The 16,226-nt window shown below is 37.7% G+C and overlaps 1 protein-coding gene across 1 annotated transcript in view; it reads right to left on the bottom strand.

Moving 5' to 3' along the window:
• CSMD1 (CUB and Sushi multiple domains 1) overlaps nt 1-16,226 on the bottom strand; it is a 1,072,463-nt gene that overhangs the window by 129,609 nt on the left and 926,628 nt on the right. The window contains exons 39-41 of the mRNA XM_063298442.1: nt 11,544-11,662; nt 7,567-7,636; nt 2,941-3,057 (exon numbers count right to left, since the gene is read on the bottom strand). Of these exons, the coding sequence (XP_063154512.1) occupies nt 2,941-3,057; nt 7,567-7,636; nt 11,544-11,662 (306 nt within the window). The remainder of the gene's footprint in view (nt 1-2,940; nt 3,058-7,566; nt 7,637-11,543; nt 11,663-16,226) is intronic.

Genomic DNA, 16,226 nt, shown 5'->3' with positions numbered 1-16,226 from the left:
AAAATAATAAAATAAGTGAAAGTTTAGTATATTGTAGGTTTTTTAAAAACAAAATTAAGAAGCAGCAAGTAGGTGAGCAAACCCCATTAACCAATCTAGATTTTTATATTCCAGCTTGGATTCCTAGTTAACAGGAAACTTAGCCAGCTAATGTCAAAAATAATCAGTATAAGTAGAGGTAGATTAACTATGAACTATTTATGAATAATATTTCTTTACTGTTTGTTTCCTAATTATTCAAAATGTTTCACATATTTGTTTCAATAACCCTTAAACCTTAATAACTGGTTAATATTATTAGTTCCATATTACAGAGAAAGGCAGAGGTTATCAACAGTCAGTTAGCATATGACTCTATGATTAGCATAAATGAAGGACTGTGCATCTTGCAGCTATCATTACCCTTTCTATCAATTTTTCTAAGTTTAATATTGGTTATTGCAATACTGTAACCATTTTTTTCTCACTGAGTTGACTAAAACTATTATACTAGTTTCATATATTCTGATTAAAATAACACAAGTGGGAACACTATTTGGCCCATAACAATAACAGTACAGAAAACAGAATGTATTTCTTTTATAGATTGTAAACAAAACTGGGTTATTAAAATAGTGATATTATATTTAAGGGAAGTGGATTTAGCAAGATATAATCTCAGCAGAATATTTATCAAGTTTTACACCTAGGAACAGCCATGTTGTAAGACTCATCTTTAATGAACATAAATTATACCTGACACTCCAGTTTCTACAATAACAAAAATATTATGTATCGAGGGTAGACTCTTCTGCCTACTGGAACAGGTGTGTGATTTTGCTTCCATCTTTTTAGAGAAGGTAGGAAATACGGGAGGGCTGCAGCAGATTCTGCAGATTGGGAAGTTACAATCAATATATGTAGTTATGTCTCAGCCTCAACATGCTGCACTCATTTGACTTTTGAAAAAAAATACGATTTTCAGTAGGGGGTTGCACATTTTTGAATTCTACATTCTGACCAATTTTTGGAAATCCCTTTTCCATGTAAATACCTCCCATGTCATAAAGTATTCTATTCAAAAAGATCTGGGGCTGCTCAGGAAAGAAGGTGTGTGTGGAAATTGCTCTCCTTCCTAAATCTAAATGCATAATCTGTATAACATTTTTTTAAAATAATCATACAGTTTTTCATAAAAAAGGTGACCATTTGCTGTGCAGAGATTATATAGTTGCATGAACCAAAGACATCTGTAAGCAGTTCAAGGAGAGACCTTGAATTTTCTCTGGCCCACTGTATATCATAATATTCTGGAAGGTCCCCAAAGGGAAGGTGTAAATTTTCAAGTGGTACAGAAGCAATGGAGGACTGGATAACCTCTGTTTTATGAATTGAGCTATGTAGCATTCACATCTGTATATTAGGATCCATGTCTTTTGTAAGTTGGACCCTACATTATTATCAGCAGGAAAATAATTTTGGAATATACAGCAGAAGAAATTAATCTTGCAATGTAGAATATTTTTGTAACTCTATCAAGTAATCTTTTGATTATTTGGAAGTTAGTGTCAAAACTTTATACATATTTCTAAACTACAACAAGACATCACAATTACACAAACTTCATGAATAAGAACATAGTATCATAATAAGATTTATTTCAGCCAAACTGACTGTGAGGCCCAGCCCGAGAACAACGAAGAATCAGTCCATTCAAACTTCAGTTCTTTATTTGCTCACACCGTACAGACAGAATCTTGACAGACTAAAGCTACTCTACCTAACCTAAGGGGAAATCACCTGGGAGAGCTCTAGGGCAGGGCTATTCTGAACCTCTTCATCTTCCCACCATTGCCTCCCAGACTGTGCCTCTTCTTATCTCCTCCACCTCCTTGGAATGTGCTCCCTCCTTCCTGAGAATCAGCGGCACCCTCGAAATCCATCACACTAACTTAACTAATTACTTTAGTGTAAAATATTATCTTTTCTTAGTATATTATATTGCATAAATCTATGTAACGAAATAAAGCTAGTAGTAAAGTAAATGAATACTGACCTAAATGAGCAATGTTTAATTAGCTACCTCTCACAATCCACCACCTTTAAAAATATATTGTTTCTGTTTTATTTTAGGCATTTTTTTTTCTTCCTTTATAGAACATATACCTATAGCCATCTCACTATTCTTATTCTTCTTATTCTTATTTATTCCAAGATGAATAGCCACATTTGCTAATGAATTTACAAAAGTTTAAACAAGTTCAAGCTCTTCATGATATTATTTTGATAAAAACAGCTTAGGACTTTCAATCTAGCTTATGATATTAAAATATGGCATTATTATTTACCCTTAATGAATAATGCAAAAACTTTCCATAGACACATTGGAAGAAAAAGAAAATAAATGCACATAAGTGACCTGGCCTCTTTTTAAAGGACTGGGAAAGGACACACCTAATTGAATTAGATATTGTTTTATTTTATGCTTTCATGTCAATTAAAACTACTCAGAATAAGGTCAAGTAATTACATAAATAATGTTCCCAAAGATAATATCAAGTGGAGCCTGAGCCAGTTCTTCTTTGCACCTAATACTGGGAATTGTAATTAATTCATCCATATCAGGGAAGGCAATTGGAGAGTCAGGAGTAGAGGACGCCTGCATCAGCAGTAATGAATCAAGAACAGGAGAAAAAGATGAGGTCTACAATTGTTGTTTAATATTTAAAAAAAATATTGAATAAAGCAGCACATAGAAAAGAGATGTTAATATAATTACTGTTACTAGCTTTATTTATTCATTTTTTATACATGTTTCAGGCTAGGGTATGGAATTTTAAAAAAAAAAATAAGCATGACTTTGGAACTCAGATTCCAATGGGGGAGATGGGTGGTAATAGAAGTTTGAAAATAAAATAAAAATAAAAAGATATATTATTGAACTTGTATCAGGAATCTTACCATATCCAATAGGCAATAGTATCTTCCATGTGCAACCTAGATTACTTGGATAATTTCCTGGGAAACCTGGGCTCAGAATCACACCAGCCATGTTTGTCAGTGTACCACCACATTTGGCTATAATAAATAAATAAATATTCCATCAATGCTATGAAAGTACAAAATAAAAGCCATCAAACAATAGTTTATCTAATGAAGTATTACTTATATAGTGTTGATGTAACTGCACACAAACACAAAGGTTCATACCACTTGTAACAGTAAAGAACACGTATCTATGCCAATCTACGCAGGAGGCTGTCGTACAAACAACCTTTCCAACTCAATTCATTGTGTCAGATTCTTCATCCATTATTTTAAGAGCAGAGAACTGAACTTAACATTAAGTAATCCATCACACTGGGGACATTTTCCAGAAAAAAATCTCTCTCAGTGGTACATAAAGCTAGATAAAAAGAAGGGGAAATTCCCACCTTGAATCTCAGGCCATCATCATAAAATGATCACCTATAGATCACACTGACAGAATGAATGGGTATGTGTATTTTTTAAGAACACTTTCCAAATATTAAATCCTAGCAAGACTTTTCTTTCTCTCTCTTTTGCTCTCTCTCTTGGCTTACATTATTTCATTTGTATTAATGAAATTGATTTACCATCTCCACACAAAACTCAAGTTACTCTAGATCTGTCTGCCCTACACATTTCAATCAGCATTTTGGCCCTCAAAACAAAGGCAAGTATCAACAGCTTTCACAAAAAACTGTAAAAATCTTTGAGCTTAGTTTAATTATGAAAGTACTTTTGTTGACACTTTAAAGAGCCTTGAGACTGTTCACAGAAGCACAAGATTCTCTGTAACCTATCGGCTACATAGCTTAGTCCATAATGTTCTTGGGAATTGTATTACTTAAAAATGCAACTGGCATGGTGCAAAGAATTTTTGCTGTGGGAAAATGCAGGGTTTTGTTTTGTTATTTTTTTGTAAATATAACACACACACATAAACATCTTAATTTTTCCTTATTACAAAGTAAATCTAACTGCTCTTCATGTTTCTATGAGATTTGATTGCTTCCCGTTTCATTCTGAAAACACTTGATTATGAGAAATTGTTCTTACACATGCTACGCATTGCAATAGAAATAAGAATTTTTACTCTTGGCAAATGAGTTGGAGCCAGCTCAATGGAAGAAAAAGAGCCAAGATGCCATTAAGTGAAAGCAAGATAGGCACATCCACCTCTTATCATATATCTGGCATACCAAAGGGGAGTGGGGGAGAAAGACTGCAAAATAATGTGGAAATAAACATTGAAATGAAAGCTTGTAAATCAGTGTTGCACAAAGCAGTTTAGCCTAGCAACCAGCAGATTATAAAAGACCTGAAATAAAAGATCTCAGTGGAGCCCCTCTGTCTAATAGAGCCCCCATACTCTTGGACTAAATGCTTGGCCAAGTCTGCATTGCAAGAGCTAGGCGAGTGACTGGATGAATGAGTGAGAAAGTGAAAGCATGGGTAGCAAATGTCCTATTTCAATAAAGCCTAGCAACATTCTGGGTGCTCATAAATTGCTAAAAGTTCTAAAGCTCCTTCTCTAATTAGCACATAAAGAAATAAAGAAAAGGAGTCCTACTGAGTGTTGTGTGCAAGTTTTCCTTTAATAACCCCCCCCACACACACACACACAATCCTTTCCTATAGCTTTCGGAATAATGTGACACATGGTCAAAATAATTTCTGAATGTTGATCAAAGTCAATGGGAGGAGCTTGAGCATGGGCCTAAAGGGGAGAGAGGAGAGAGATTGGCTGTGTGGGATTTATAAGATTAGGACTGTTTAAATTTTCAAGGGAAATTCTGTAAGAGCATGAATAGGAAATTCTAAGAGTTATTAAAGTATGTCCAATGTATAATGCATAACAGGTACAGCCACTCCATTGTTTCTCCTCAGCTTACACAAAGTAGGATTTCAGTGACTTATACAAATGGGGAAGCCAGTGGAGTGAATAAATATATAGTTGCATAGAAAAAAGTATCTTATGTATATTTTCAGTTATAACTCAATGTAACTTGGATCTTGCAGGTGACTTTCTCACACTTCCTTATAAGTACTTCCCTGAGTGCAATAGGTGCTGAACTGATTTTTTAAAAAAATATTCCTGAACACTGGTCAGATATACCTTTTATGAGCCATCCCAGTCCTAGAAGATACCTCTATTTAATTTTCAGACCACTCCTTTACCATCAAATCCTTTGCCACCCTAAATCAGGATGGTCCCCTAAATCTCAGGAGGGCATTGAGAACCTGGGAATTGATGGGCTAGGGAATTCACATTCTACCAAATGTTTTGCTGAAGCTTCTCAGGATCTAAGCTTCTGATTTTCCATTGCCCGGGTATAAAATAAAAAAGCACACACTAGAATATGACAAATAATTGACAAATTTCATGGGAGAGGGGAGGACCACATTATAGTGTGAATAAATGGCATGCATTTTCCTAGCAAGTAGTTCTTGGGAGCAAACATTATGGAATATTATTTCAAGAATCAGCAGGAGACTGTGAGTTCTAGTCCCACCTTAGGCATGAAAGCCAGCTGGGTGACCTTGGACCGGTCACTGTCTCTCAGCTCAACTCACCTCTCAGGGCTGGTGTTGTGGGGAAAAGAGGAGGAGGAGGGAGTATTTGTATGTTCCCTGCCTTGAGTTATTTATAAAAATAATAAGGGCAGAATAAAAAATATCTATTATTATTATTATGGTTCTTCCGTATCTGGGACATTATCATCTCTGGTTCTGGATGGGGTTGCACTGCCCCAGACAGACCCGGTGCATAATCTGGGGGTCCTCCTGGACTCACAGCTCCTGCTCGAAGAGCAGGTGGCAGCCGTGGCAAGGAGAGCCTTCACGCAGCTACATGCTGTGCACCAGTCACACCCTTGTTATCTCTCATATAGACTATTGCAATGCACTCTACATGGGGCTACCCTTGAAAAGTATCCGGAAGCTTCAGCTGGTCCAGAATGCAGCCGCACAAGCTGTTTTTGGTGCTCCTAGAAGGCCACATGTAACACCGCTGCTGCATGAGCTGCACTGGGTACCAGTCTGCTTCCAGGTCCAATTCAAGGTGTTGGTTATCACCTTTAAAGCCCTACATGGCATGTTACCTGAGGGACCACCTCTTCCCCATTACATCAGCCCATCCCACCCAATCGTGCAGAGAGGGCATGCTGCAGACCCTGTCGCTAAGACAACTTTGTTTGGCAGGGTCCAGGAAGTGGGCCTTCTCTGGAGTGGCGCCTGCCCTATGGAACATGCTGCCCCCGGAGGTGAGATTGGCCCCATCGCTCCTGGCCTTTCAGAGGAGTCTGAAGACCTGGTTCTGCCGCCTCGCTTGGGGCAGAGAGGGGAATAGATCTACATGGGGATGGCTGCTATACTCCTCCTACACTTGGACTGTTTTAGATTCTTTTGCCATTTGGACTTTTTATTTGTTACTCTTATTTATATTATTTATTGCTGTAATTTTATATTGTATATTTTATTAATTGTATTATTGTTGTTTTAATTGATTACTGTAAACCTCCCAGAGTCCCCCGATGGGAGGAGATGGGTGGGGACAAATTGGATAAATAAATAAATTAATTATCCTTCAAGTCTGTTTTGACTTCTGGCAACAGCTTGGACTAGTCCCTTCAGCTTTACTGGCAAGATTTTTGGAAGTGGCTTGCCATTGCCTCTTTCCTAGGACTGAGAGAGAGAGAGACTGGCTTCGTGCCTAAGGTGGGACTAGAAATCATGGTCACCCAGTTTCTAGCCTCGTTCCTTGACCACTACACTAAACTGGCTATATTAAATTATAATATAATATAATATAATATAATATAATATAATATAATATAATATAATATAATATAATATAATATAATATAATAATTCTTTTTATTAGAAATGACATAAATACTTTGGCCAGGTAGGTCTTCTCTATGACTAATGAGTTCTCCTGATAGAATTATACAAGGAATAAAGAAGATAAAGGCAGCAACACAGTTTTTTTGTGTAAGAACTCAAGCAATGATAAAAATGTTCAGGCATATCATATTTTCCATTTGATCAAAACTAATCATTCCAAGAAGAGGTTGCATCTTCTTAATGCTGACATTAATAAAATTTAGCATTTGTACAGAGCATTTCCTATGCTTAAGCCAATATTGAGTGCCATATATTACACAAGCAGGTGGATTTGTTGCCCAAGCTAGAAAACCTGCTAGTACTTCATACCTAAAATGAAATGTGAATCAGGAGCTTAGCCATTATAAAGCATTATATCAGTACACTGTTGATCATTTTAGTTCACCAAAGGCATGTGAGCTATATATAATTTTTTAAAAAATCTACGAACAAGGGAGAAAGCCAAGATATGCCTGCTTGCGGTTTTCTTTCTGGATGATCAGGATCAGTGACTTTCAGGCTGCAATTTGATATTTTCTAGTTGAATGGCTTTGATAACAGCAGAAGCAAAATATATACAGCTAATATATACTAATATATCTATAATATAGCTAATATATCTTACTTTCTACTGATATTATTCTTAACAATATAGGAAAAAAAAAGTATGCATACCAATACAAAGAGGAGAAGGATAATTCCAACGGCGAACTGTTCCAGGCATACAAGAAATATGAGAACGTCCCTTAAAAAATTCAAAAATAAAATAATTGTGCATCATTGTCCCATTTTTGAAGCTTTCATTTAGTAACGTAACACAATGGTTCTTACAAGAAAACACAAATGTTTCTAGAAAAATCCTTTTGCCAATTAATCTTCCCCTATACTTTATTACCCATGACAGTTTTCTAATTAAGGACAAATAAAAGACTTTTGTAATAATTAGAATTCCTTTAAAAATGAGAAGTGAGTTGTCTTAAGAAGTTGTTCCAGAACGACTGTCCTAAACTCAATTATTATATAGGACTGCAGAGCGACATGATACTCTCATTTACATTCTTTGATGCATTACCAAGGGAAAGGATTGTTTTTCCCAAACAAAAAATGATTATTTCAAGGAATCAAATTTTAAAAGGCAATCTCCTTTTTCAACAGTGATTTCAGAATAGAAATATGCCTTCATATCAGAACTACTAGGCATACAATCTGGAACAATTTAATAATCAAGTCTTCTCCCAAAGAATTACTGGAAACTTTGATGAGGGTGCTATTGAAGTCCAACACACACAAAAATGAGTAACTCGAGAAGTCAGGTGTGCCATGAAGTACCATCACCACTACCTTTGCACCTTTGGTGACTACAAATACAGTATCTGTAGGGAGAAGAGCTTTGTATATATAACAGTACATATGATGGCTTCCAAAAGAACTGGACACCCATGTAGAAAAGAAGTTAGGATATACCGGTAGGCTCTGGGGTGATCTGCAGTAGTTTACCAGAGATTTTTGATCACCACTTATTTAACATAACCAATAAAACTCTTTTTTCAACTAAGTTATGTGAGGGAATACTGGGAACTCAGTTCTACATTGAATAACAAATACTTGGATACTGAAGAGATAACTTTGTTCCTTATTATTAAACGTTTGTATCTGAGTCCCTATTTTGTTTTTCAAATGAATGAAGTACTGCTTAAAATGCTATCTACCTGTAGGTTGAACTTATGCTTCCATATAACATTTCTGAATAGGATGGAATATCAAATCAAATCAAATCAAATCAAACCTTCATCACAGCCTTTGGGCCAGAAAGCACAACAATAAAATACATGGGCCTGTAATTATTAATAAAACTTTTAAAAATGCAATAAAATTACATAAAATACATTATTATAGTAACTGTAGCACAAATAGCAGTGGCAATCACCAGAATTTGTGCTAACTTCAACCATAGTTAGAATGGATACAACAAATGATAGCACAAAATTGGGCAACCTGGAAAGATATGTCAGAGTCCTGGTCAGAGAGAAGCAGTGGCAGATGGACATGGTGCTCTCTACCAGGGCATTTCTTTAAAATGGGATAACTATATATCCTTGATTCACTATAGAGAGAGCAACAAATGAGCATATGACTTAGGAATTCCACAGACCCATCTCCACATGGACATAAGCACTGTTGAAAAGGGATGCTTTTATACCGCCCCCACAGAACTGCAGAGGGTAGAGCATCCAACCTGGCCAAGGCTTAAACTAGGCTTACAATGAAATATAATAAGAATTCTCTTTCTCAAATGCTGTTCTATTCTGTAACCAGAATCGAATCAAAGCAGCTGTAATCTATACCCAAATTGTTTACAATATAGGCACGCATGCGTATTCACAATTGCTTGTGTGTGTAAATATCCATTCTCTTTTGCTCTGGATGCAGTTTTATGATATACTGCAAAACAGCTGGAGGAACAGACAATGAAAAGATAAGCTATCCATCTTCTCAACAAATTAAAAAATTGCCTTTCTATTTTCAATTCTGCAAGTCCAAAGATTACTTGTTTATATTTTGTGGCTTACCTCAAACTCACCCAAAATGTATTTTTTTTCTGAACAGCAGACCAAGATTGTATCTATATCTACATCTGCATCCACACCTACATCTATATCTAGCTTAAAAGTAAAATTAAGGAAACTTTAACAAATAAACAATGGTTATTTTTGGTATTAAGAGTCACTGTTTCCTACTACCACCCTGTTCTGCTTCTTTAGAAAATAAAAATCCCTATTATTTATCTTTATAGTTTTAGACCTGACACTTCCTCTCAGTTGAGCTCTATTGTATTTCACCTAAGGAATGGTGAATAAAAAAAATGTTTTTATTCATACAGTACCAACTTCTGAAGTCTGGCTTATTTATTTTACTCATTACAATGAATGCAAATTTGTTGCAGATTTCTCAGCATATCTGATATACTTACTATATGTAATGTCCAAGGAGAAAATGTTTATATTCTGTGACAGAAAAGTCATAGTAACTGAAATATGCAGATGAATCTCAGATGATGCAACTGAACATGCATTCACATTTGTGGACCTTAAATTGTATTATTGCCAATAAATGTTTGTTACCACTGTTGGAAGTCATTTATTAAGTTGGTTTAAACTCATTTTGAGTTATGGAGTTATAACTGCACTGTTATAATTTGCTTTGCTAAAGTATCTTTTTGTGTTTGCATCTTTTTGAGTTGGATGTGACTGGCTACAGGGTTGCCCAGATGCATCAGGTTAAATCACTTGCTTTTCGAAGAATGTAAGTCAATGAAGGGTTCAGCATTGTGACCTTGCTGGCAGAGAGTTGAATTCTCTGAGAATAAGAAACGGGAAAGATGGCACAAATGGTTGAATGTTCCAAATGCTTCACATTTATAGTCCTGACTTCATTCTATATCAGTCTCCCATAACAGAGAGTGCAAAAACAGTATGATTAAATGCTTATTTTTATTTTTATTTTAATAGTCAGATTTGGATATAAGTATTTGAGTTAGGCAAATCAACTGTTCTTTATTTTTCAAGATGATAACTCATTAATGCAAACAAAATTATAGGATGCTCATACTGGTGTTGTGAATGAATATTTAGCAGAGGAACAATAAAAAGCATTGAAATTTTAATGAAATATGAAGAGCAGGAAAGAAACTCAGGAAGTTTAAATGAATGTGTACCTTTCAAGTGCTGCTTGAAAAGAAATTAAAAAGTGATATGCATATAGGCAAACAAGTATGAAAATAATTTTATTGCATAGTTCTACATTATGCATTGTGCTGTAAAGTCAAATTGAGCCTTATTATCCAGGACATAAGAATCCATCTTCAGTCTCACATTGGGAGACAAAAAATAGCCATATGGTATCTGTACATTTTGGGTGCAGAAAGGATCAGATTTAACATGTATTAAGTGATGCAAAGGCACTACAGTCTAAAGGTAGTCCTTCCCTTGTAAGTCACAAGCATTTAGAGTAAGAGAATAGTTGAAGAAATAATCTTCATCAGTCTGGTGTACTTTCAGGTGATTTTTCATAGTATTTAATAAAATGAGTGTGAGTACAGTGAAAATTGCTCGCAACAACAAAGAGGAATCTAACTAAATCCTACTAAAATTAATTCAAACTTGTCTCACTGATTTTAATTGGCTGCATCACCTGATATAGAATTATTTCTTCATATCAGAAAATATGTCCCCTCCTGCTGCTGTAATCATTCCTGTAAAGAAGTCATTTATATTCATGGAGTAAAAGAAGTATGCAGAAGTATATTTTGAATGTATGTAGTTCTAATCAATAGAGAAAAAAAGTATCAAAGAAGAGAGAAGTATCTGTTACTAAATGGGTAATTTCTATATATCAAAGAAATCTTAAAACAAATACAAAATATAATTTTTCACTGAAGAAAAATATCAACAGGATATATTACAATACCTATTTCTACTAGGGCTACCAGATCTGGATTGCAAAACTCCTGATGACCACTAGATAAAGCAGAAAGATCTGCCAACTAATGATCATCAGATGTTTGCAGCCCAGATCTGGTAGCCCAAATTTATATGCAGGGATGTAAAACACAAGAAATATATATATACCATTTTAAAAAAGAATTCAGATACCTGTAATGTGTATCCTGGCTCACACTGAAATGATAAAACATCATTCACCATGTATCTATCACCCATTTTAAATCCATTGCTAGGAATTACTGGTTCTGGGCAGGAAGCAAGGCCTACAGCTAAAATGAATAAAAGAAAAAATAGTACATTAAGATCATATTGCTTTGGTCTTCTTGCTTATTTCTTGCTTATCTAATTACTGTACAAAGTTTAAAACATCAAGTCCTCAACAAAGTGATTAATATCCTAAAATGAAAAGAAGATTCAAGAGGGAGAGGAAAAGGAAGCATAATATTTTTAAAATTTTATTTACAGCCATTAACTGTTGTTTCTTTTTTTTTAATTGAAGCAGCTATGATGATGATAATGATGATGATGATGTAAAATTAGATTTAAAATATAATGATATAGTAAACCAATGCATCTTGGCACAAAAATTAAAGGATTAGTTTCTATGCTTCAAATACACCATTGTTTGCATGCATGGGCAAATCTCTAAATACTACATCAGAGTAGGTTCTCTGATGATGATTTATTCAGAATTGATTTAAAATGAAAAATAAATAGAGCTAAAGAAGGCATAAGCCAGAACTAGGTGAGGAATTCTTTAGACTGCATGCTTTACATACTGTACTTCCTATTCACAACTTATGAATAGCAGGTGCTGTTTTCAAGGGTAACATGCCTTCCTTGTATAGGAAATTGCTTACTGCCTGCTCTTCACAGGTCAGCTCACTCTTTTGGCACAGGACACAAAACTCATTAATGTCAATATTGATAACTCTCCTGGTGATCTCATCCCAGTTCCAGCTTATTAAATACTTCTACCATTCCAGGTCTGGCACTAGGCATACATCTATGTATGTCATTACAGTGACCTGCAATATTTTCTTGGCATCACTGCCATCAATGACAAGAAAGCTCACAGCACTGTCATCTTGTTAATAGTTCTAAAAGTACATTAGTATTCACTGCATTTCACTTTCACCTAATTAGGATAAAATTCCCTGGACACAATGTGATGAACTATTAAAAAAACCCTGTACTTTTTACTTTACATATTATACAATGTAACATCCCTATATATACATTTTACAGAGTATTGTGGGTACACATACACATAATCATGTCCTCATCATTTACATTCGTTTTTTACAATATCATTGTGAATAATAAAACCCTTTTATTTACAAATATACAAAACATATAAAATTTGATCTCAGACTTGTGCTGTCCTAAATATAGAGCATATGTATAGAACCCAAAGAAGGAAATAAATGTATGTATATGAAATGTACATACATGATGTATATATATGTGGTGTATATGATGTATGTATGTATATGTGTGTGTATGTGTATGTATATGTGTGTGTGTATACACACACACACACACATACACACACACACACACACACACATATACATACATACATACATACATACATACATATATATATATATATATATATATATATATAAAATATAACCTGTTTTAATGCATGAAGTTTATCTGAAATCTTCATTGCATTGATACACTACTTCAATTTCTTTTTTAAGTGAAACCATTTACTTAATTACTCTGGGTAGGTATATGACTCTGGGTAGGTAACAAGGATTGAAAAGAAATAAAAACATTGTAACAAAACAGAGTGGTAGGTGGCAGTATTGCAACCGAAACTCTCCCCACGACCCGGGTTCGATCCCAGCAGAAGCTGGATTCTCTCTCGGGCAGCCGGCTCAGGTTGCCTCAGCCTTCCATCCTTCCGAGGTTGGTGAAATGAGTACCCAGCTTGCTGGGGAAGGTGACGACTGGGGAAGGCAATGGCAAACCACCCCACTCTATAGTCTGCCAAGGAAACGTCGCAAAAGCGGCGTCCCCCCAAAGGGTCAGACATGACTCGGTGCTTGCACAGGGGACCTTTCACCTTTCACTTTCACCGCAAAACAATAAATTACAATATAGCAGCCAAGATAAAACCAAACAGCACAATCAACATAAGAAATATGGGTTCTCCCACGCACTCTGGGCTCCACGATTGATAACAGAACCAGATCTTTAAGGCCCTACAGAAATCCAGGAGGGTTGGGGCAAGTCTAATCTCCAGGGGAATAATGTTTCACAGGTTGGGTACCATGACAGAAAAGGCTCTCCTCTGGGGATCCACCAGATGACATGGCATGCTCTCTTGCCAGATCTCACAGGCAGGTAAATATAACAGGGTCCTGCAAGTTATCTGGTCTCATGCCTGGAAGGGCTTTATAGGTCATTACTAGCACCTTGAACTGAACCCAGAAGCATATTGGGAACCAATGCAACTTGCAAAGCAGAGGTGTCACATACACCAAATGAAAGGTGCCCATGACTGCCTGTGCTGCTGCATTTTGAACCAGCTGAAGCTTTGAGATGCTCTTCAAGAACAGTCTCATGTACAACACATTGAAGTAGTCCAATCAGATGGTGACCAGGGCATGAATGACCCTGAGTGGGGCCTCCTGAAGCAGCAACTGGCACACAACACATAGCTGTGCATAAGCCCTCCTAGTGACAGCTGCCACCTCCAAATTGCACACAGGGTCTGTTAGGGGTAGTGCAACCGCATTGAGAATAAGAGTTGGAAAGTCCCCAGAACCAGGGTTCCTAAAACCCAAAGCTATTCAGTCTTGCTAGGTTTTGCTGAAGCCTGCTGTTCCCCATCTGAACTCCCAGAACCATCAGACACCGAGTCAGGACCTCCATGGCATCATTCAGATGCCCAGATATAAAGCTGGGTATTATCAGCATATGGGTAGCCCTCACTTAACAACCCTAATTGGGACTGGCAACTCCATTGCTAAGTGAAGTGGTCACTAAGTGGGAAATTGCATGACCGTGACTCTGCTCTCCAGCTGGAAAGAGACAAGATTCCATTTCACACCTTTGGCTTTTGTTTGCCTCCTAACCACTCCCCTGCCATTTGGAATGCTCAGATGCCTTGTACACATCAAAAGCAATGGGATCGTGCTGCAGTCTGTGGCTGGGAGCTGCAGGTATGCTATGCAAACAACTTAACTCTCTCAAAATCCTTCTCCAATCTCTCCCTCTGCATGCAGAGGGGGGAGAAAAAAATGAAGCAATTTCTGTAGGCAATCTCTCCTTTGCCTCACCCTTTCCTGCTGCTGGTGCGGTTGCATTGCTCTTAATGTGTAGAAGAGCAAACAGTTTACTCTCTTGGAATCTGTCTCTAACCTCTCTGCTCTGGGGGGGAAGGGTCAGGCAAAGGAGAGATTGCCTATAGAAATCACTTGCTTTTTTTCCTACCCCATCCTCACAGAGCAGAGAGATTGAAGAGGAAGAGATTTCAAGAGAGTACTGTAAGCTGTTTGTGTAGATGTTCATGGTTCCCAGTCCCAGGCTGCTGGTGCGATCATACTGCTTTTGAGGTGTAGAAGAGGAAATAGCTTACTCTCTTGCAATCCATTTTTCTCCATTCTCTCTGCTCAGCAGGGCAGGAAAGAAGAAAAAAACCACAAGTCAGGCACAGGACAGTGCATACTGACTGTAATGGTGATCATGTGACTGTCAGAACCAAGCCTGCCTCTGACTGGGAAAGTGAAACTCTTTCAGAGTCAGAGGAGGAATTGGAAATTTATCAGCCCAAAATTGGGAAAATGAAACCTCAAGCTGAACCAGCAGCACAGGAAGAATCCACAGCACTGATTGGACGAGATTCAGAGGAGGATTAAATACACAAATCAGTGCATGCCAACAACGAGCTGAAAAGTGTGCATGGGAGAAAGCAGCCCAGTTGGCTACAGGAGACTCCAAGCATGCCAAAGAATGGAATAAAAGGCAGCTGCGCAGAGAGTGGGCTGCCAGAGACAACCGATCCTCCAAGTCCGCAGCTTTGGGAGAAGATTCCTTACCGGTATTGGAGACAGCATCTGTGGCAAAAGAGGAACCAGTGCCTTCACTCCACTTTGAGGGGGAATTGAATCCTGCACCCATCGCCAGCAAGGAATCAGTGTCAGTCACGCCCAACAGCCTTCACTTTGCCTCCAGTCTTGCAACTCCGCAATCTCCTCAGCAGCATAGCCAAGCTGAGAGATTCCCGCACTGCCGTTTGTCTGCAGTCTTGTGCAACCATGCTTTGGAATTTCACAACTATCTTGTTCAGGATCTGGGTTTGTGGCTACTTCGGGGCTTTCAGCCGAGTCCAGTCTTGTTCCAAGTTCCAAGCCTCGCTCCGAGCCTCCCACCCAGAGAATCCAGTCCAGTCCGGGGCTTCCAGCCGATTCCAGCCTTGTTCCAAGTTCCAAGGCTTGCTTCAAGCCTCCTGTCCAGAGGATCCAGCCTAGTCTGGGGCTTCCAGCTGAGTCCAGCCTAGTTTCCAGTTCCCAGCCTTGCTTCAAGCCTCCCACCCAGAGAATCCAGTCCAGCCCGGGGCTTCCAGCCGACTCCAGCCTTGTTCCAAGTTCCAAGCCTTGCTTCAAGCCTCCTGTCCAGAGAATCCAGCCTAGTCCAGGGCTTCCAGCTGAGTCCAGCCTAGTTTCCAGTTCCCAGCCTTGTTCCAAGTCTCCAGTCTCAAAAACCCAGCCGAGTCAGGGGCTTCCAGTCGAATCCAACCTTGCTCAAGTTTCATGCCTTGCCTCCAAGCCTTCAGTTCAGAGTAACCAGACTAGCCCAGAACCCTCAGCTGGGTCT

Source organism: Candoia aspera, chromosome 1 (genome assembly GCF_035149785.1).
Source record: "Candoia aspera isolate rCanAsp1 chromosome 1, rCanAsp1.hap2, whole genome shotgun sequence".
In the NCBI taxonomy this organism is placed as follows: Eukaryota; Metazoa; Chordata; class Lepidosauria; order Squamata; family Boidae; genus Candoia; species Candoia aspera.
Note: the sequence above shows the minus strand (reverse complement) of the source record. Positions and strands in the feature narration are given on the sequence as shown.